Raw genomic sequence first — 21,949 nt, forward strand, 5'->3', positions numbered from 1 at the left:
TCTTTGTGACATCTTTGTCTGGTTTTGGTATCAGGGTGATGGTGGCCTCGTAGAATGAGTTTGGGAGTGTTCCTCCCTCTGCAATATTTTGGAAGAGTTTGAGAAGGATAGGTGTTAGCTCTTCTCTAAATGTTTGATAGAATTCACCTGTGAAGCCATCTGGTCCTGGGCTTTTGTTTGTTGGAAGGTTTTTAATCACAGTTTCAATTTCAGTGCTTGTGATTGGTCTGTTCATATTTTCTATTTCTTCCTGGTTCAGTCTCGGCAGGTTGTGCATTTCTAAGAATCTGTCCATTTCTTCCAGGTTGTCCATTTTATTGGCGTAGAGTTGCTTGTAGTAATCTCTCATGATCTTTTGTATTTCTGCAGTGTCAGTGGTTACTTCTCCTTTTTCATTTCTAATTCTATTGATTTGAGTCTTCTCCCTTTTTCTCTTGATGAGTCTGGCTAATGGTTTATCAATTTTGTTTATCTTCTCAAAGAACCAGCTTTTAGTTTTATTGATTTTTGCTATTGTTTCCTTCATTTCTTTTTCATTTATTTCTGACCTGATCTTTATGATTTCTTTCCTTCTGCTAGCTTTGGGATTTTTTTGTTCTTCTTTCTCTAATTGCTTTAGGTGCAAGGTTAGGTTGTTTATTCGAGATGTTTCCTGTTTCTTGAGGTAGGCTTGTATTGCTATAAACTTCCCTCTTAGCACTGCTTTTGCTGCGTCCCATAGGTTTTGGGTCGTCGTATCTCCATTGTCATTTGTTTCTAGGTATTTTTTGATTTCCCCTTTGATTTCTTCAGTGATCACTTCATTATTAAGTAGTGTATTGTGTAGCCTCCATGTGTTTGTATTTTTTACAGATCTTTTCCTGTAATTGATATCTAGTCTCATAGCGTTGTGGTCGGAAAAGATACTTGATACGATTTCAATTTTCTTAAATTTACCAAGGCTTGATTTGTGACCCAAGATATGATCTATCCTGGAGAATGTTCCATGCGCACTTGAGAAAAATGTGTATTCTGTTGTTTTTGGGTGGAATGTCCTATAAATATCAATTAAGTCCATCTTGTTTAATGTATCATTTAAAGCTTGTGTTTCCTTATTTATTTTCATTTTGGATGATCTGTCCATTGATGAAAGTGGGGTGTTAAAGTCCCCTACTATGATTGTGTTGCTGTCAATTTCCCCTTTTAGGGCTGTTAGTATTTGCCTTATGTATTGAGGTGCTCCTATGTTGGGTGCATAAATATTTACAATTGTTATACCTTCCTCTTGGATCGATCCCTTGATCATTATATAGTGTCCTTCTTTGTCTCTTGTAATATTCTTTATTTTAAAGTCTATTTTGTCTGATATGAGAATTGCTACTCCAGCTTTCTTTTGATTTCCATTTGCATGGAATATCTTTTTCCATCCCCTCACTTTCAGTCTGTATGTGTCTCTAGGTCTGAAGTGGGTCTCTTGTAGACAGCATATATATGGGTCTTGTTTTTGTATCCATTCAACCAGTCTGTGTCTTTTGGTGGGAGCATTTAATCCATTTACATTCAAGGTAATTATCGATATGTATGTTCCCATTCCCATTTTCTTAAATGTTTTGGGTTTGTTATTGTAGGTGTTTTCCTTCTCTTGTGTTTCTCGCCTAGAGAAGTTCCTTTAGCATTTGTTGTAAAGCTGGTTTGGTGGTGCTGAACTCTCTCAGCTTTTGCTTGTCTGTAAAGGTTTTAATTTCTCCATCAAATCTGAATGAGATCCTTGCTGGGTAGAGTAACCTTGGTTGTAGGTTTTTCTCCTTCATCACTTTAAGTATATCCTGCCACTCCCTTCTGGCTTGCAGAGTTTCTGCTGAAAGATCAGATGTTAACCTTATGGGGATTCCCTTGTGTGTTATTTGTTGTTTTTCCCTTGCTGCTTTTAATATGTTTTCTTTATATTTAATTTTTGACAGTTTGATTAATATGTGTCTTGGCGTGTTTCTCCTTGGGTTTATCCTGTATGGGACTCTCTGTGCTTCCTGGACTTGATTAACTATTTCCTTTCCCATATTAGGGAAGTTTTCAACTATAATCTCTTCAAATATTTTCTCAGTCCCTTTCTTTTTCTCTTCTTCTTCTGGGACCCCTATAATTCGAATGTTGGTGCGTTTAATGTTGTCCCAGAGGTCTCTGAGACTGTCCTCAGTTCTTTTCATTCTTTTTTCTTTATCCTGCTCTGCAGTAGTTATTTCCACCATTTTATCTTCCAGGTCACTTATCCTTTCTTCTGCCTCAGTTATTCTGCTATTGATCCCATCTAGAGTATTTTTAATTTCATTTATTGTGTTTTTCATCGTTGCTTGGTTCCTCTTTAGTTCTTCTACGTCCTTGTTAAATGTTTCTTGCATTTTGTCTATTCTATTTCCAAGATTTTGGATCATCCTTACTATCATTATTCTGAATTCTTTTTCAGGTAGACTACCTATTTCCTCTTCATTTGTTAGGTCTGGTGTGTTTTGACCCTGCTCCTTCATCTGCTGTGTGTTTTTCTGTCGTCTCATTTTGCTTATCTTACTGTGTTTGGGGTCTCCTTTTCACAGGCTGCAGGTTCGTAGTTCCCGTTGTTTTTGGTATTTGTCCCCAGTGGGTAAGGTTGGTTCAGTGGGTTGTGTAGGCTTCCTGGTGGAGGGGACTATTGCCTGTGTTCTGGTGGATGAGGTTGAATCTTGTCTTTCTGGTGGGCTCGTCCACGTCTGGTGGTGTGTTTTGGGGTGTCTGTGGCCTTATGATTTTAGGCAGCCTCCCTGCTAATGGATGGGGCTGTGTTCCTGTCTTGCTAGTTGTTTGGCATAGGGTGTCCAGCCCTGTAGCTTGCTGTTCGTTGAGTGAAGCTGTGTCTTGATGTTGAGATGGAGACCTCTGAGAGATTTTTGCCGTTTGGTGTTACGTGGAGCTGGTAGGTCTCATGTGGACCAGTGTCCTGAGGTTGGCTCTCCCACCTCAGAGGCACAGCCCTGATGCCTGGCTGGAGCACCAAGAGCCTTTCATCCACACAGCTCAGAATATAAGGGAGAAAAAAATAGAAAGATAAAAAGAGGATAAAATAAAATAAAATAAAGCTATTATAATAAAAAATAAGAAAAAAAATTATTAAGAGTAAATGTATTCAGAAAAAATTTTTTTTAATTTTTAAAAATAGATTTATTAATTTTTTTATAGTAAAAAATAAGAAAAAGATTTTTTTTAAAAAAATTTATTAAAAAAAAATTTTAATTTTTTAAAATAAAAAATATGAAAAAACTTATTAAAAAATTTTTTTAATTTCTAAAAATAGAAAATACGGAAAAAATTATTAAGAAAGCATATATTAGGAAAAAAAATTTTTTTTAAGTAAAAAAAAAAAAAAAAAAATGGACGGACCTAACCCTAGGACTGATGGTGAAAGCAAAGCTATACAGACAAAATCTCACCCAGAAGCATACACATATACACTCACAAAAAAAGGAAAAGGGGAAATTAATATATCCTGCTCCTAAAGTCCACCTTTTGAATTTGGGATGATTCGTTGTCTATTCAGGTATTCAACAGATGCAGGCACATCAAGTTGTTTGTGGAGCTTTAATCCGCTGCTTCTGAGGCTGCTGGGGGAGATTTCCCTTTCTCTTCTTTGTTCGTACAGCTCCCAGCGTTCAGCTTTGGATTTAGACCCGCCTCTGCATGTACGTTGCCTGAGGGCGTCCGTTCCCCGCCCAGACAGAACGGAGTTAAAGGAGCAGCTGCTTCGGGGGCTCTGGCTCACTCAGGCCGGGGGAGGGAGCGGTACGGAGGAGGCGGGGCGAGCCTGCGGCGTCAGAGGCGTCGTGACGTTGCAGCAGCCCGAGGCGCGCTGTGTGTTCTCCCGGGGAAGTTGTCCCTGGATCACGGGAGCCTGGCAGTGGCGGCTGCACCGGCTCCCGGGAGGGGCGGTGTGGAGAGTGACCTGTGCTCACACACAGGCTTCTTGGTGGCGGCAGCAGCAGCCTTAGCGTTTCCTACCAGTCTCTGGGGTCCGCGCTGTTAGCCACGGCTCGCGCCCGCCTCTGGAGTTCGTCTAGGCGGCGCTCTGAATCCCCTCTCCTTGCACACCGCGAAACAAAGAGGCAGAAAAAGTCTCTTGCCTCTTCGGCGGCTGCAGACCTCCTCTTCGGCTCCCTCCCGGCTCGCCGCGGCACGCCAACCCCTTCAGGCTGTGTTCACGCAGCCAACCCCAGTCCTCTCCCTGCGATCCGACCGAAGCCCGCACCTCAGCTCCCAGCCCCCACCCGCCCCAGCGGGTGAGCAGACAAGCCTCTCGGGCTGGTGAGCGCTGCTCGGCGCTGAGCCTCTGTGCAGGAGTCTCTCCGTTTTTCCCTCTGCGCCCCTGTTGCTGTGGGATCCGCGCTGATAGCCGCGCGGCTCGCACCCGTCTCTGGATTTCGTTTAGGCAGCGCTCTGAATCCCCTCTCCTTGCGCGCCGCGAAACAAAGAGGCAAGAAAAAGTCTCTTGCCTCTTCGGCAGCTGCAGACTTTTTCCCGGACTCCCTCCCGGCTAGCACCAAAGCCCGAGCCTCAGCTCCCAGCCCCCGCCCGCCCCGGCGGGTGAGCAGACAAGCCTCTCGGGCTGGTGAGTGCTGGTTGGCGCCGAGCCTCTGTGCGGGAGTCTCTCCGCTTTGCCCTCCGCACCCCTGTGGCTGCGCTCTCCTCCGAAGCTTCCCCCCTCTGCCACCTGCAGTCTCTGCCCGCAAAGGGGCTTCCTAGTGCGTGGAAATCTTTCCTCCTTCACGGCTCCCTCCCACTGGCGCAGGTCCCGTCCCTATTCTTTTGTCTCTGTTATTTCTTTTTTCTTTTACCCTACCCAAGTACGTGGGGATTTTCTTGCCTTTTGGGAGGTCTGACGTCTTCTGCCAGCGTTCAGTGGGTGTTCTGTAGGAGCAGTTCCACGTGTAGATGTATTTCTGCTGTATCTGTGGGAAGGAAGGTGATCTCCGCGTCTTACTCTTCCGCCATCTTGCCCCCTCCTCGCCAAATTCTCTTAATAGTCCCAGTTATGTTTTTTTGTCGACTCCCTAGGAATTTCTACATAAATGACAATGTCTATAAAAGCATTAGTTTTCACCATTAAGTGTGATATTAGCAGTGGGTTTTTCTTGGTTGCCTTTTATCAAGTTGAGGAAGTTCTCTGATATTTATTCATTTTGTAAAAAATCATGAGTGTTGAATTTTGTTAAATGTTATTCTGAATCTATTGTAGTGATTGTATTGCTTTTCTTTTTTGTCTGTTAAGATGGTGAAATACATTGATTATTTTTGAGTATTAAACCAACCTTGCACTCATGGAATAAATCTCACTTGTTAATTTTTATATATTGCTGCTTTTGATTTCTAAAAATTCTATTAGGATTTGTGCATTTATGTTCATAAGGATAATTGTTTTCTTTTCTTGCAGTGCCTTTGGTTTTGTTACGTGGGTAATGCTAGCCTCATAAAATGAGTTGGGAAGTGTTCGCTCTTCTGTTTTCTAGAAGAGTTTGTCTATATTATATACAGGTTTATTAGAGGTTATTATTTTTTTACTTAAATGGTTGGTAGGATCACCAGTAAAACCATCTGAGGCTACAGTTTTCTTTGTGGGGACATTTTTGTTTTTGTTTTTTTTTTTTAAGAAATTTCATGTAATGTCTGAAACATTTATATTAACATATTTCCATACAAATAACCCAATGAAAGTTTAGTATTAGTTGTTTTGTTTGTTTGTTTTTTTATACTGCAGGTTCTTATTAGTCATCAGTTTTATACACATCAGTGTATACATGTCAATCCCAATCGCCCAATTCAGCACACCATCATCCCCACCCCACCGCAGTTTTCCCCTCTTGGTGTCCATAGGTCTGTTCTCTACATCTGTGTCTCAACTTCTGCCCTGCAAACCGGCTCATCTGTACCATTTTTCTAGGTTCCACATACATGCGTTAATATACGATATTTGTTTTTCTCTTTCTGACTTACTTCACTCTGTATGACAGTCTCTAGATCCATCCACATCTCAACGAATGACTCAATTTCGTTCCTTTTTATGGCTGAGTAATATTCCATTGTATATATGTACCACAACTTCTTTATCCATTCGTCTGTCGATGGGCGTTTTAGGTTGCTTCCATGACCTGGCTATTATAAATAGTGCTGCAGTGAACATTGGGGTGCATGTGTCTTTTTGAATTACCGTTTTCTCTGGGTATACGCCCAGTAGTGGGATTGCTGGATCATATGGTAAATCTACTTTTAGTTTATTAAGGAACCTCCATACTGTTCTCCATAGTGGCTGTATCAATTTACATTCTGTGGGGACATTTTTAAGTTACAATTTCAATTTTTAAAGAAGATATAGGACTAATTAGATTATCTGTTTCATCTTAGGTGAGTTTTCATAGTTTATATCTTTCAAGGAATTTGTCTACTTCACCTAGGTTGTCAAATTTATTAGCAAAAAATAGTTCACAATATTCCCTTATTATCCTTTTCATGTCTGTAACATTTCTTTTCCTGATATAGGTAATTTGTGTCTTCTCTGTTTCCTGGTTAGACTGGCTAGGGGTTAATCTGTTTTATTAATATTTTCAAAGAAAAAGTTCTGGTTTTAGTGATTATTTTTAATCTTTTTTGGTTTTCTTTGTTTCATTATTTGTACTTTTATATTATTTCCTTTTGTTTACTTTGTGCTTAATTTACTGTATTTTTTCTATTCATGCAAAATTTAAATCACTGATTTACCACTTCTATTTTAATAAGTATTTCATGTTAAAAATTTCATTTAAGCATCACTTTACCTGTATTCCACAAATTTTAATCGGTTGTTTTTATTTTTATTCAGTTCAAAATATTTTGTAATAATTTCCCTTATGATTTCTTCTTTGACCCATAGGTTATTTAGAAGTGTGTACTTTAACATCCAAATATATAGGGATTTTACTGATATTTGTCAGTTAATGATTTCTAGTTTAATACTCTGTGGTCAGGGTACATATTTTATATGATTTCAGGCCTTTTAAATTTATTCAGATTTGTTTTACGGCCCAGAATGTGGTCTATCTTGGTAAGTACTCTGTGTGCAGTGGAAAAGGATGTGTGTTTTGTTGTTGATGGAAAGAGTGTTTCATGAATGTCAATTAGACAAGTTGGGTGATAGTGTTATTCAGATCTTCTTTATATTTATTGATTTTGTGTTTACTTGTTATATCAGTTACTATTTCTTCTGGCTCTATCAGTTTTGCTATATGTATTTTAAAGCTCTGCTATTAGGTATGTACACATTTAAGATTGTCAGATCTTTGTGATGAATTGTTCCTTTTAACATCATGAAATATCATTCTTTATCCCTGATCGTATTCATTGTTTTGAAATCTACCTTGTCTCGTATGAATATAGCTATTTCAGCTTTCTTTTAATTAGTGTTAGCATGGTATATCATTTTCCATCCATTTGTGTTTTATTTTTCTGTGTGTTTATATTTAAAGAGGTTTTTAAAAAAGACTGCATAGAGTTGGGTCTTGAGCATCAATCCAATCTGACTGTCTCTGTATTCTGATTGGAGAGTTTATATACAAACATTTTTAAAAGAAAATGGACAGAGGACTACAATTCCATATATAAAGTAGATAGATCTCAGTGTGGGCATGTTCTGCCTGCTGTGATAAAAATTTACCCAATCTATAAACATCAAGTGGGATTAACTATCTTTAGGAAGCCCCTCCAGAAACATCTCATCTTGCATTGTGATTGCACAGAGATACTGTTTATAAGGTAGCATATAGTCTAAAATAGTCAGAAAGCAATCTGCAGTCTTGGAAATGGTCTCCTGTTGCTACATCACATGAAAAAAATTCGAGTTGTTGAAAAAAGATGTGAATAAGAGCGGGAAGTGGTAAAAAGTCCTTTTAAAAAAGCTTAAAAATTTTCCCTGTTACAAAAGTAATACATGTGTATTGCTCACAGTTGAAATACCCATAAGCAAGAAGCAAATAAGAGTGTTTTACTCTTTAATTCTACCACCCTGAACAAAAAACATTATTGCCTTGAAATATATCCTTCCAATATTTTTTAAACATCAATGTAATTTTCAAATGGAGTCACATTGTAATACTTCTCTGTAACTTTCTTTTCCACTTAATATGTCATGAATATTTTTCCATGCTGATGTTCATACTGATCTATATCAGTCTTTCTAATGGCTGCATATTTCAATTTATAATGTATAATCTCAATTTCTAATTTTTCTCTGTTAGTAGCAATGCAGTGTATAGTAATCCTTTAGGATACATTTGTAGAAATTCGACTGTTGGATCAAGGAACTTGAAGAATTCTAAAGCTTCTGGAATATTGTCAAAATGCTTGCCTTAAAGTTTGTACTGACTGGTCGTATACTAACATCAGGTGTCTACTGTTTACTTTTTTGGGAGATATAGTTTGGATTTGTATCATAACTTCAATTTTCTGGGCTTTCATTTTTTTCTAAAAGCTAATCAACTAGTGATTGCTATAATTTTGATTTAATCAAAGATAATTTTTACATTTACTACAGTTTAAATGGTGAGTAAAAAATACTTTTAACACAGCCTCTTGGAAAAGAAGTGGGGTGGAAGGTATTTTGTTGTGATTGCATAGTTAAAACATGTCAGCATCTCAGTGTATTTTGTGATTTCATATAGAGGGTTTTTAATTCTCTTTTGGGTCATCCATGGGTTTTGGCTGCCTTGCAAGGAGGCCAAAGTTAAAAAATTTGAGCTCTGAGGAGGTAAAGTAGCGCTAGTGTTAAGTTAATGTGTATATTGCGTCCCCCGTTCCTTGGTGCAGGGCTCTTGAAACCCGTGTGCATTTCTAAGTGATGGGAGTACTAGGAGCATTTTTTTTTTTTTTTGGCCACGCTGTGCAGCTTGCAGAATCTGAGTTCCCTGACCAGGGATTGAACCCGGGCCCTCGAAATCCTAACCACTAGGCCACCAGGGAATGCCCCATCTTTTGTTCTAATGAGGTGACTCTTGTTGGGCTCCTGGGTGGGTCCTGGTCACCAGAAAGATCCAGCCATGATTAGAGGCTTGGAATTTTCAGCCCTAGCCCCCCATTCTCCAGAGAGGGGAGAGGGGCTGGAAATGGAGGTCATAACTGATCATGCCTATGTGAGGAAGCCTCATGTAGTAAAGGAGACAGACAGGTCTGGCTTGCGGGGGGAGGGGGCAGAGGGCAGGGGCGGTGTGGCAGGGTGGAATGGGCTTTTTTTTTAAAAAATTAATTAATTAATTAATTTATTTATGGCTGTGTTGGGTCTTCGTTTCTGTGCGAGGGTTTTCTCCAGTTGCGGCAAGTGGGGGCCACTCTTCATCGCGGTGCGCGGGCCTCTCACTATCACGGCCTCTCTTGTTGCGGAGCACAGGCTCCAGACGCGCAGGCTCAGTAATTGTGGCTCACGGGCCCAGTTGCTCCACGGCATGTGGGATCTTCCCAGACCAGGGCTCGAACCCGTGTCCCCTGCATTGGCAGGCAGATTCTGAACCACTGCACCACCAGGGAAGCCCTGGGCTTTCTTAACAGTGTTCTATTTATATTAGTAAATCCAGTGCAGATTAATTTATTTTCTAAATGGATTGGTCTTGGTTCTGTCACTTCTCTGATTCATGTATCTTTTGAAAATGTTTTAGTTTCTCCATTCCCCCACAAAGGGTGATGATGCTTTGAAATACCCCTGAACTCCTCCAGTGTTTTGAAATAACCAGTTTGTTTTCCCCTCCTTATTAGGAATTATAGCACTGTAATATGTAACATTTTTTTGGCAGTCATTTGAGACATCTTAAAGCCTGACTTTGCATTTTGATACTAGAGACTTTATATATTCAACAGGTGTTCCCCAGCATTTCTTTAATGAGAGACAGTCTTCCTGGAGCTTACACTCCAATTCTTGTAGGTACCCAAGCAGGTGCTCCAGAGCTGTCATTGTACAAGAAGCAAAAGTTTTGTGAAGGAGAAAGCATCCATGGTAACCTGTGAGCTGAACTTTGGGGGACTGTTAATAGTTTGTGCTGAGGATTAAGATTCCAGTCTTCTTGGAGGGGTCTTGAATTATCAACTGGTGGACTTGGGCATTTGACTATACGAAGTTATATATGCCACTGTATCACCACTGCAGTGGTCCCTTCCGCTTTTAGGGTTCCCTCTATCAGAGCTGTGAGGTAGCTTTCTAATTTACAATCTTTCTCTATTAAAATCCTTTTACAGCATTAAATTATGCCATAGTTGGCAATTCTGAGTTCCTAAAAATAACTGAGTCACTGCAGCTGATCTTATTCTGACTAGTGAAGTGCTAATGACTCAGAAACACAAAGGCTTCTCCCTTCCCATTGCCTGTGACAGGCCTCCATATGTTTTAATGGACTTAGTGATTTTGGCTTTTTTTTTTTTAATTAATTAATTAATTTATTTATTTATTTATTTTTGGCTGCATTGGGTCTTTGTTGCTGCGCGCAGGCTTTCTCTAGTTGCAGCGAGCGGAGGCCACCCCTCATCGCGGTGCGCGGGCCTCTCACTATCGCGGCCTCTCTTGTTGCGGAGCACAGGCTCCAGACGCGCAGGCTCAGTAGTTGTGGCTCACGGGCCTAGTTGCTCCGCGGCATGTGGGATCTTCCCAGACCAGGGCTCGAACCCGTGTGCCCTGCATTGGCAGACAGATTCTCAACCACTGCGCCACCAGGGAAGCCCCCAATTTTGGCTTATTGCATCTAAATGCATACATGGCAAATTTAGATTTACGGTTTTAAAAAAATATTCTCAAACATGTTTCATAGTGTATAAGTGTTTTCAGCCTTTGTATGTGAACATTAAAGCCCAATATTAAAGTCACCTGGCCCTGAACTGAGAACTACTACTCTGAATTTTGTCGTAATTTAATCTTTCTCTCTGATTCTTTAGTTAAAAAGATTTGGTTTAATGATTGTTTAAACTTGGGCAGTCAAACATAGGATCAAGTAAATAAGTGTTTGATATGCTCAGATAACTTAAATGAAGCATCAGCTGCTCAGAGATACTGCCCACAGCCAGGAATCCAGCTCTTAGGTTAAACACAATTGTAGTTTGAACATTTGTGGGAAAGCTGTGCCTTTGAATTTTTTTTTTTTTTTTTAATTTAGCCAAGTGGAACAAAGGCAGTTTGTGAACACACACAAATAGCAGGAAAAAAAAAATGTTACTTTAAAAGTCAGACTCTGGGTTTCTAGTTCCGGGCAGGACAGAGTAAGCACATTCCTTCCTGTCGCTCCTACTGAATGCAGCTATAAAACCTTGATACAATGCATGGAGCAGCTATTTGAGTACTCTGAAAAGCAAATAATAGCAGGTGGATTGGGACAGAAGACCAGAATGCAAAGTACCACCGAACTGGCAATGAGTTTACCATTTTCCCCCTCTGGTCTTCCTGCCATTTGGCCCAGAGGCAAGCACAGCTGTGGAAGTACAGTATGTAGGCTAAAAAGGGAGCCCCAGGAAACCTGAAAGTATCTGAGAGATCTCAGAGAAGGAGGAGCTTGGGAAAGCAACTCCATATAGTTATCTATGAACTCTTGGGCTCATCCCTGAGCTGTACGTGTGGATCTGATCCTACTTAGCATGTAAGTGACTTTGAGAACTTACCTAATAGACCACCACTCAGGTTCCAGACTGGCCACTATGTGGCGCATGCAGGACACAAATCCAAATAGCATGCAAAGGCTTTGAAAAATAAAACAGAAGTGTTATCATTCTCCAGAAGATTTAAATAAGACCCACAGTCTTATAATATTCCAAATGTTCATGATACAATCATACTCAGCATATGAAAACCCAGGGAAATCTCCACTAGCATGGGGGGAGACAACAGATGCTAATGCTGGAATGACATAGATGTTGGGATTATCTGATGAAGACTTTATTTAAAGCAGCTATTGTACAAATGTTCCAACAAACTGGCTCAAACTGTAGTGAAACAAATGGACAAATGAAATTCTTTGCCAAGAAATAGATGACATAAAGAAGAACCAAAACAATAATCAAAATGAAAAACTCACTGGATGGTTTCAGTAGTAGAATGGAGATGACAGAGGAAAGAATCAGTGAAGTTGACGATAAATCAATAGAAATTATGCAAACTGAGTAATAAAGGTTAAAAATATTGGGAAAAAAGTTAACAGGATTTCAGGGGCTTGTGGGACAAGAACAGAAGGTCTAACATTCATGTCAGTCCTAGCAGGAGAAGAGAAAAAATGTAGTGCTGAAAATGATAATGGCTGAAAAATTTCCAAAGTTGGTGAAGGACATAAATATACAGATTCAAGAAGTCAGTAGACCAAGCAAGATACATCCAAAGAAATCCACTCCAAGACAGATCATAATCAAACTTCTAAAAACTAAAGACAAAGAAAATACTTGAAGGCAGCCAAAGAGAAACAACATATTACCTATAGGGGAATGTGGATTTCACCCCAGAAACTATGGACGCCATAAGTGGCACAGTGTTTTTAAAGTGCTGAAAGAAAAGAAGTCAACCCAGAATTCTATGTTCAGCAAAAACAAACAAACAGACAAAAAAAAGCCTTCATAAATGAAGGTAGAACAAAGTCATTTTCAGATGAAGGAAAAGGCAGAAAATTTACAGCCAACAGACCTGTACTAAACAATAGTTAAAGGAAGTTCTTTGGATAGAAGGGAAATGATACCAGAAGGAATATTGGAACATCAATAATGAAGGAAGAGCAACAGAAATAGTAGATATCTGGGTAAATATAATAGACTATTCTCTTCTTGAATTCTTTAAAAATATTTTGATGATTGAAATGAAAAATTATAACATTGTGAGAGTTTTCAAGGTATGCAGATGTAATATTTAAGATTACTATAACTTAAAGGGGAGAGGGGTAAAGAGACCTATATCATGGGAAAGTTTCTAAATTCCACTTGAAATAGTAAATTATTGATTCTAATTAGACTTTGAAAAGCTAAATATTTATATTGTAATCTCTAGAGCACTCACTTAAGTAACTATACAAGGAGATATAATAAAAACCACAGTACATTAAAATGGAAAAGTAGAAAATGTTTAATGCAGAAGAAGGCAGGAATGAGGAAAAAGAGTGATGAAAAACAGGAAATAAAGCAAATAATAAAAAGGTAGATCATGAATCCAAACATATCAATAATTATATTAAATATAAATAGTCCAAACAAAACAATCAATGCAGAGATTATCATATTAGATTTTTAAAATAACCCAACTGTATATAGGAAGGTTGACTACCCAGTCCTGGGTATTTACTCCAGAGAAATGAAAACTTATTCTCACACAATAACCTGTACACGAATGTTTAGTGCATCTCTATTTATAATCGCTTAAAACTGGAAACAGTGCTTTGTGGTACATCCATAATACAATAGAATACTATTCACTAATAAAAAGGAACAAACTATTGATACATATGACAACCTGGATGAATCTCAGAGGCATTATATTGAGTGAAAGAATCCAGTTTTAAAAGGTTAGATACTATATGATTCCATTATGTGACAGTATTGAAAATATAAAACTGTAGTGATAGAAAGCATATCAGTAGTCACCAGGAGTTAGGGATGAGGAGAGAGTGTGACTAAGGGATGGCACAAGGGACTTTTTTGGGTTGATGGAACTGTTCTGTATCTTGATTGTGTCACTGGTTATATGTGCTTAAATTCATAAAATTGTACGCTAAAAAAGGTCAGTTTTACTGTATGATAATTAAAAAATTTTTTTTAAAAAGCTGACTCTGATTTGAGTGCTCAGGAATGAGGTAGAATTCCTTTCATGGAAGTAACTCTCTCTTTTTTTAAATTAGATTTAAAGATATATATTTATTTATTTACGTGGCTGTGCCACGTCTCAGTTGCGGCATGCAGGATCTAGTTCCCTGACCAGGGATTGAACCTGAGTCCCCTGCATTGGGAGTGGGGAGTCTTAACCACTAGACCACCGGGAAGTCCCGGAAGTAACTCTCTTATGGGGGGGGGGGTGGTCCCGCTAGGCATAGTCCTGATCCCCCAAAATGGTTAGATGAAAATAAGAAAGTAGTTGGAATATGGCTTGGGAATAGGACCTTTCAGACACCGAAGCAAAGAAAATGAGGGAGAGTCTTGCCAAGTTGTGAGAAGCCAGGGGCCCCAGAGGAAAGTTGCGCACTAGGAAATTCTCTTTTTGGGGATCTGCAGGGAACTTGGGTTATATTCTATCAAAGATGTTAAAGAAATGAGGGAAGCTGAGCTAGATTACCTAAGGTTTGTCCTGACTCACTTCTAAATTTTCATGTTTCTGTGATATTTATATGCCCTTTGACTTTTTCTTTTAAATGTGTGCACATGTATCCCTGTGTGTGTATATTTTTATAAATAATTTTTAAAATGTAGATAAAAAGTATAAGAATAAAAATGTATGTTTAGTTAAAAGGAGACATCTAAGTGATGAAAGTCTAATCCCTTTTGTCATATTAACTGCTGACACTTAATTTGATTTTAGCTTTATGAAAAATTCAGTACCCAATATTGATCACTGATTTTGTATATGCTGTGTACTTTCCACCCAACTGCTCATGCTGTTAACTGCAAACTATTGGATATATTTCTCATCAGAACAGGCAGTAAGAGGAAAGAGTCTATTTCCCATTATCCATAACTAGACTATTCACTTCGTAGTTACTGTTAACTGATTTAAAATCCACCTGGTCCTTTTCCATGAGGGAAGATGATACAGACTTGTGGGTGTAATGGGCTTGGAAGTCAGAAAGACCCGGGCTCCAGTCCTAGCTCCACCACTCATTCATTGTGAACCTTGGCCAAGCTACACACTTTTTCTCAGCTGGGGCTTATTGGAGAGCCGGCACCTCTCAGGATCGTTGCAAGGATTAAGTTCATACCGGCAACATCCATCTACCCTCCAGGCTCATATCATCCTTCTCTATTACCACCCTATGGTGGTTTACTGCCCAACTTACTGTTAACTTGAAAATACATTAAAAAATTATCATGGGGCTCAAAAGCCAAGTAGCAGTAATCCTAATAACATACGTGCAGTTGAACTGCTGGCTGGCTGTAAGCAGCCTTCCACATTAGCTGCTATTCTGCCCTATTACCTTGGCTTGTTCAGAGTTGAAAACCTTAAAGACTTCTAAAGACCTTCAAGTGTTTCTACGAGAGGATCAGAGATAAAATATACTTTTGTCGTCAAAAAGTGCCAAATATTTCCTTAGTGTGTTTAATTATTTTAATGCGTGGGTTGAGGTTCTGTCATGATCTGCAGAATATAGTGTACAGTCGTGACAGAATGAATCAGAAGAGACGACATGTGAAAATGTGCACTGCAGGCTGAATGTTCCCAACCGGGGCAGGGGTGTATTCAGTGAGAGGTGTGAATGAAGCATTCCCAGTTGACCTAGGGAGTAGATTCTAGAAGAGGGATTAAAGTTGCACTGTAGCAGACCACTAGTATGAATCAGATGAGCTCGGTGTTCTGGCTAGGAGAAATAAAATAAATTGGACTTGATACAACTGTTGGTTTAATCCTCCACAAATCTTTGCATTGCCGAACGGTACCTCTGCCTTTGGGGCTGCAAGTTGTGTTGTGATCGTAGTGGGAGTTCCATGTCTGTTTTGGGGGCCGATATGTGATGGGACAGGAACTGGTTTGCCTAGGGCTTGACCAGACTGGGAGTAAATGGTAATTGGAATCTAGACGTGGCCTTTTGACACTACTCAGCCGTGGTAAGAAAAGATCAAGAGGGATGCTATTGACAGATACCGAGGTAAGGAAATCGGTGGCAGACCAGAGAGTGTCCTGTCAGACCGGGGAGAAACTTATTAGTGTCATGTGAGGCGGTGCACTCACATTCAGGCAGGAAAGGCTCATGGTGGACCTAGGAGGTCAGGAACTGGGGGGCAGGTCTCAGTCCTAGCTGAGGTATCAGGCCAGGCGCTCAGGCCCAGGAGAACATGAAAGCTGCCCAAGTCCTAGAACTATGGTACACTTGGAAATTTGGTCAGAGGAGTAAGAATCTGATTCACCTGAGCTATTTGGGTAAGAGTTTCTCAGTTTTTCCAAAGTAAAGACGGGACTGTTCTTAGTGTGTGGGGCAAGCCTAAGCTGGGAGTTAGCGCCTAATGGTGAGTAGAGGGTAAAGGAGACTTCTCTGACGTGAACATGTTTTCAGCTGCTTAAAAAAATTTTTTTTTAAAGTAACATTTATACCAACTCTGTTCAGGTCCAGTAGCAACTCCCTACCTCTCCTGTTCCCACCCTTGAGTCTCACTTGCAGAGGCCATCACTTTCAATTCTTGAAGCTCTCTTTTTTTTTTTTTTGTACTTAACTTTATGTTTCTAAATGACATGCTTATAATGCTATTTCTTGATTTTTTTTCAATGTTAGACATAATCTAGAGGCTTCACACTGGGGAAGGTTAGCATGCTTTTATATTCTCCAACCACCCTTTCCTCTTTCTCACCCCTAGACGCTTTTCACCCCTAGCTATCTCACCCCTAGCCATCTTTTCCTAAATAGTTGATTTTTTAAGTCAATTAAATTTTTAACTATGTAAATTATATTTATTTGGTTATTATGACTTTATGTACCTTGATTGCTCTTATTTCCTGTAAAACATTGTGTTTCCTGGAGTTATTTCATTTTTTTCATTTGTGTAGTAATCTCTATTCTCTGACAGAAGTGTAAAACTCAATAATATAAACTCATCAGATTGTATGCCATTTTTCACTTTGGAGACATCCCTCCAACTTTTCTTCATAGGCTGCTACATAGCTGTCTTGGGAATATTCTTCAGCTTTTAATGTGTAAGATTCCTGTTTGCTGGAACCTGAATCTTCCTTTGTTTTGGAGGCATGATGTTAGGTAGCTAACTGAGAAAGGCAGCATGGGAGATAAAATATTTTGAGAGCCTTACATCCCTGAAAATTGTTCTTTTCCCCTTCCCTCTCATTTGATTCATGGTTGTCTAGATATGGAATTCTCGGTTGGAAGTCATTTTCCTTCAGAATTGAAGGCATTGCTTCATCGTCTTTCTGATTTTCAGTATTGCTTCTGAGAACTATGATGCCATTCTGATCCCTGTTCTGTTGTATATAAACTGTTTTCCTTTCTAGAAACTTTTGGAATCTTTTTTTGGTGTTCTGAAATTTCAAGCTGAAGTGCTCTAAAGTAGGTTTTTATCAGTCTTTATTCTGAAGTTTTAATAGGTCCTTTCAATGTGAAACTCATGTCCTTCAGTTATGAGCAATCTTCATGTCTTTCTTCTTGGAAATTTTCTACTTTGTGATTTTTCCATTCTCTCTTTTTTAAAAATTTATTTATTTAATTAATTTATTTTTGGCTGCGTTGGGTCTTCGTTGCTGCGCACAGGCTTTCTCTAGTTGCGGCAAGCGGGGGCTACTCTTGCGGTGCGCGGGCTTCTCATTGTGTTGGCTTCCCTTGTTGCAGAGCGTGGGCTCCAGGCACACGGGCTAAGTAGTTGTGGCACACGAGCTCAGTAGTTGTGGCTCGCGGACTCTAGAGCGTGGGCTCAGTAGTTGTGGCTCGCGGACTCTAGAGCGCAGGCTCAGTAGTTGTGGCGCACGGGCTTAGTTGCTCCGCGGCATGTGGGATCTTCCCGGACCAGCACTCGAACCCATGTCCCCTGCATTGGCAGGTGGATTCTTAACCACTGCACCACCAGGGAAGCCCTCCATTCTCTTTTTAAAGTTCTTATTTTTCCGTTGTTGGGCCTCTTGGAATAATCCCCTCATTTCTTTCTTTTTTTTCCTCCTCTGTTGTGTTCTTTGCCTTTTTGTTCTGTTTCTTAGAAAATTTCAGTTCTTACTTCCCATCCTGCTTTTGAAGGTTTTTCCTTTAAATTTATGCTGCCAGGTTTCCATTTTCCAAGATAACTTTGTTTTTTGGATGTTGGAATGTGTCTTGTCTTCTTTTATTTTTCTAATGACTTATTTTTTTTTCTGTTCTCTTCGTGATCTTTTTTTCTTCAGAGTTCATTTTCTTCTGTTTCCTTTGCTCTTTAACTTTTATGTTAAAATTTCCTCATGTATATGTTGATCCTTGGCCAGTCTCTTATATGTAAGAGTGAGGTACTGAAACGTGAGTGGAGCTGTGTGTGGGCAAGTCTTGTTAACTAGTGGGAAGCTGGACATTTCATTGGGGGACCCACAAATGTCAGTAGCTATGGGTCTTTTGGGCCAATTTTCTCAGAGAAATCCTTCTATCTTCTGGCTGGATAGGTATATAGAGAGAGATTGTGTTCTGGAACTAAGGGGAGAAAGGTGTTTTTCTGGATGGGGGAGGTCTCATTGTTCCTAGGCAAAATTTCACTCAATCCCACTGCGTTTTTTTTTTTTTTTTTTTTTTTTTTATTTATTTTATTTATGGCTGTGTTGGGTCTTCGTTTCTGTGCAAGGGCTTTCTCCAGTTGTGGCGAGCGGGGGCCCCTCTTCATCGCGGTGCGCGGGCCTCTCACTATCGCGGCCTCTCTTGTTGCGGAGCACAGGCTCCAGACGCGCAGGCTCAGTAGTTGTGGCTCACGGGCCCAGTTGCTCCGCGGCATGTGGGATCTTCCCAGACCAGGGCTCGAACCCGCGTCCCCTGCATTGGCAGGCAGATTCTCGACCACTGCGCCACCAGGGAAGCCCCAATCCCACTGCTTTTAGTAACATGCCTCACTCCCACTCACACTGGGGCCTCTCTGGTTCCACATCTCCGAATAGTAAGCCTTCAGGCCTCTTTCTGGGGAGAAGCACCAGGCACGGGAGGGAACATCTGGCGTGTGTGTTGCTCCAGGCGTGTGTGCTACCCAGTATAGCTGGGGTTTCAATGGATACCTTTTAGAAACATATAACATCTTTATAAATTTACAGATGTAGTGGTTCTCTTTGAAAAACACAACTGCCTAGGAAGCTAATTCTGTGTAATTCCTGTTTCTGGGCTTTACATTTTCCTCCTTTGGTTTTTTGTTTTTGTTTTTTTCTTTCTTCAGAGCAAATTGGAGCTTTGGCAGATCAGCATATTGTCCACGTGGCGTGTGGCGAGTCCCACAGTCTGGCCCTCAGTGACCGGGGCCAGCTGTTTTCTTGGGGTGCAGGGAGCGATGGTCAACTAGGACTCGTGACTACCGAGGACTGTGTGGCAGTACCCAGGTAAGAATGTCAGTTGCTGTAAGTATTATTTCCTGCTAGTTTCTTTGTTAGATTCCTTGGTTTGGGTTCTGCTTTCTTCTTTTGATCGCTGTTTCCTTTGTGTCACTGTCATGCCTTATACTGTTATAACGCTTGTCACAAAAATTGTAATTATTTATAGAAGTGTCTGTCTCCAGTTAAAAAATGTGAGTTGTTCAGGAACTGTACTTTATTTATTCCAGTAGCCTAGTTGCTGGCAGAGTGTTTGGAACTCAATAATGTTTGAATAAAAAAACACCTCTTCACATTGCTGGACTTACTAACCTTTAACTTAAAATTGCAAACCTAAAACAATTATTCAATGGGTCACTTTAAAATAGAATCACAAGGCTGACCTGATACTCTAATAACAGGCCGAATTACCTTAAGCATTACCAACAGCTAAAATACCAAATATACATAAGTTGTTTAACACAAAAGTACTAATACGATGGTCTTTAGTCCCTTAAGTATTTACTTAATTCTGAATCTTAGATGATTTGGCTAAATACGTAACCGATGCTTCACCACTAAGTAAATGTCTAAAATATTGAAGTTACTTTCAGGTGGATGTTTTGAAGCGGGGGCATCTCTGTTTGTTGAGGGTTCTTAATGATCAAAGAGGCCACTGGTTTATTTCCTTCATTTAATTCCTGCTCCTTTATACTGCAAATGTACAACATTCCTTGTGTTGCAGTACTTGTCACATTCTTTGCAATTTTTAATTTAATAACTATTCTTAGTACAAAGCTGGGAGCGCTTGATGCCAGGAGACCTGGATCATTCATTTTAGCATTGCCATTGCTAAGAGTGCTCCAGCACATGCATTGCTCAGTACAGGTGTGTTTATTAAATGGCCTCTCCCCGCCCCCCCCCCCCCCCCCCCCGCCCAATTACTGTCCCTTTTAAAGGACAGTACATTCTTCTTCCTCTTCCTTTTTTGCCCTTCTTAGATTTTTGTCTCTTTAATCACAAGCTGTTTTAGGGAAAAGAGGAACAGGGAGGTAAGAATGATTTGATTCCATTTCCTGATTTAGAACAGGTAATGTCTTGGATTCATTACTTCCAAAAATTAATTTAATTTGGGGGGCATAGGGAGAGTAGAAATTTTAAAAAGGGGGATGCTATGTTTTAACGAAATTGTAATATTAAGGAAAAGATTTATAACATTAATGACAAAAGTATTTCATTCGTTGATGACCAAAGACTCAAGAAAATCTGTTTAATGGCATTTCATTTCTAAAAATGGAGTGATCTGTGTTAGAGTAGCAGTTATTATTTTTATTAGTCATGTCTAAATTATGGATGACTTCTGAGGCTTTAGTTTGTATATAATTTCATATTATAACTTAATTAAAGTAGATTCATTAATTCATACCTTAGTATTGTGGAAAGTAACATAGTTTTGAGGTCATACGGACTCAGATTCCAGTACTGGCTCTATTACTTATTAGGTGAGGGACCTTGGGCAAATTGTTGAACTTATCTAGGCCTCGATTTCCTAACTTCAGAATGGAGTTACGTAGTATTGTGTACCTTTACAAAGTGATTGGGAGGATGGAGTAAGATGAGTAGGTGAAACACAGTATATGCTTGTGCAGGCGTGTCCTGTTTTCTCCACCTCAAGGGTATAGTTTCTTATTGTTTGTCTTGTCCTATTGGCCTGCTTCCTCTCTGTAACTGTGATTGTGGAGGTTGTATTGAGGGTAATGGTGACGCATAAAGGGAGGAGAGGGGGAATTGGAGTGGAAGCTGGCCAGGAAAAAAGGGCTGTTGCCACATAAGGTTCTGAAACACTGGGCCCCAAGGCAGTATTACGTTCTCCAATTTTAAAACATAGTGGGGTTCTACAAGCTATTGATACGTGCAGCAATTTGGACAAATGTCCAGGGAATTATTCTGAGTGAAAAAGAAGCCAATCCCAAAAGGCTACCTACTGTATGGTTCCATTTCTATAACATTCTCAAAATGACAAAATCGTGGAAATGGAAGGTAGATTACTGGTTGCCAGGGGTTACGAATGGGGGAGGGGAGGAGTGGTTATAAAAGTACAACAAAAGGAATCCTTGTGGCGTTGGAACCATTGAGCATGGTGCTGGATACATGAGCCTGCACAGGTGGCAAAAATACTACAAACTCAGAAATGCGTACAGATAAATCTGGGGAAATATTGGCCTGGCCAGAAAGTTCATTTGGGTTTTCCCGTAACATCCTATGGGAAAACCTGAATGAACTTTTTGGCCAACCCAAACATAAATGAGATTGGTAGGTTATATTAATGTCAGTATCTTTGTTATGATACCATACTGTAGTTTTGCAAAATGTCATCACTGGGGGAAACTGGACAAAGTGTACAAGGGATCTCTGTATTATTTCTTACAAGTGCATGTGAATCTACAATAAAAAAAATAGTTGGCTTCTATTTGGTACTAAATGCATATGTGAACTCTATTTTATACATTTTTTTTAGATCCGAGAAAATAAACCGTTAACAAAAGCAACATCTACCTCTCACTCTAAATAACCCCCTCCTCGCCTATTGGATGTCTGTCTTCTAAAATGCCCTTTCCCGAGAGTGTGCCCGTCTGACTCCTTTGTTCCCATGGCATACACTTAATGAAGAGGAAAACGGCAACTTGTGAATTACTAAAATAGGAAGCAGCAGATATTCTCAGGCTGTCCACCTCTGTTGGGCAGTGCCAAGCATGAATTTTTTCTTTTGAT

At 39.8% G+C, this 21,949-nt stretch overlaps 1 protein-coding gene across 6 annotated transcripts in view; it reads left to right on the top strand.

Moving 5' to 3' along the window:
• The window catches only part of HERC3 (HECT and RLD domain containing E3 ubiquitin protein ligase 3), a 513,145-nt gene that overhangs the window by 45,590 nt on the left and 445,606 nt on the right, over positions 1 to 21,949 (top strand). For all 6 annotated transcript variants that reach the window (XM_059922402.1, XM_059922404.1, XM_059922403.1 and 3 more), the window contains one exon: positions 19,048 to 19,207. In XM_059922402.1, the coding sequence (XP_059778385.1) occupies positions 19,048 to 19,207 (160 nt within the window). The remainder of the gene's footprint in view (positions 1 to 19,047; positions 19,208 to 21,949) is intronic.

This window comes from Balaenoptera ricei, chromosome 5 (assembly GCF_028023285.1).
Source record: "Balaenoptera ricei isolate mBalRic1 chromosome 5, mBalRic1.hap2, whole genome shotgun sequence".
Taxonomy (NCBI): Eukaryota; Metazoa; Chordata; class Mammalia; order Artiodactyla; family Balaenopteridae; genus Balaenoptera; species Balaenoptera ricei.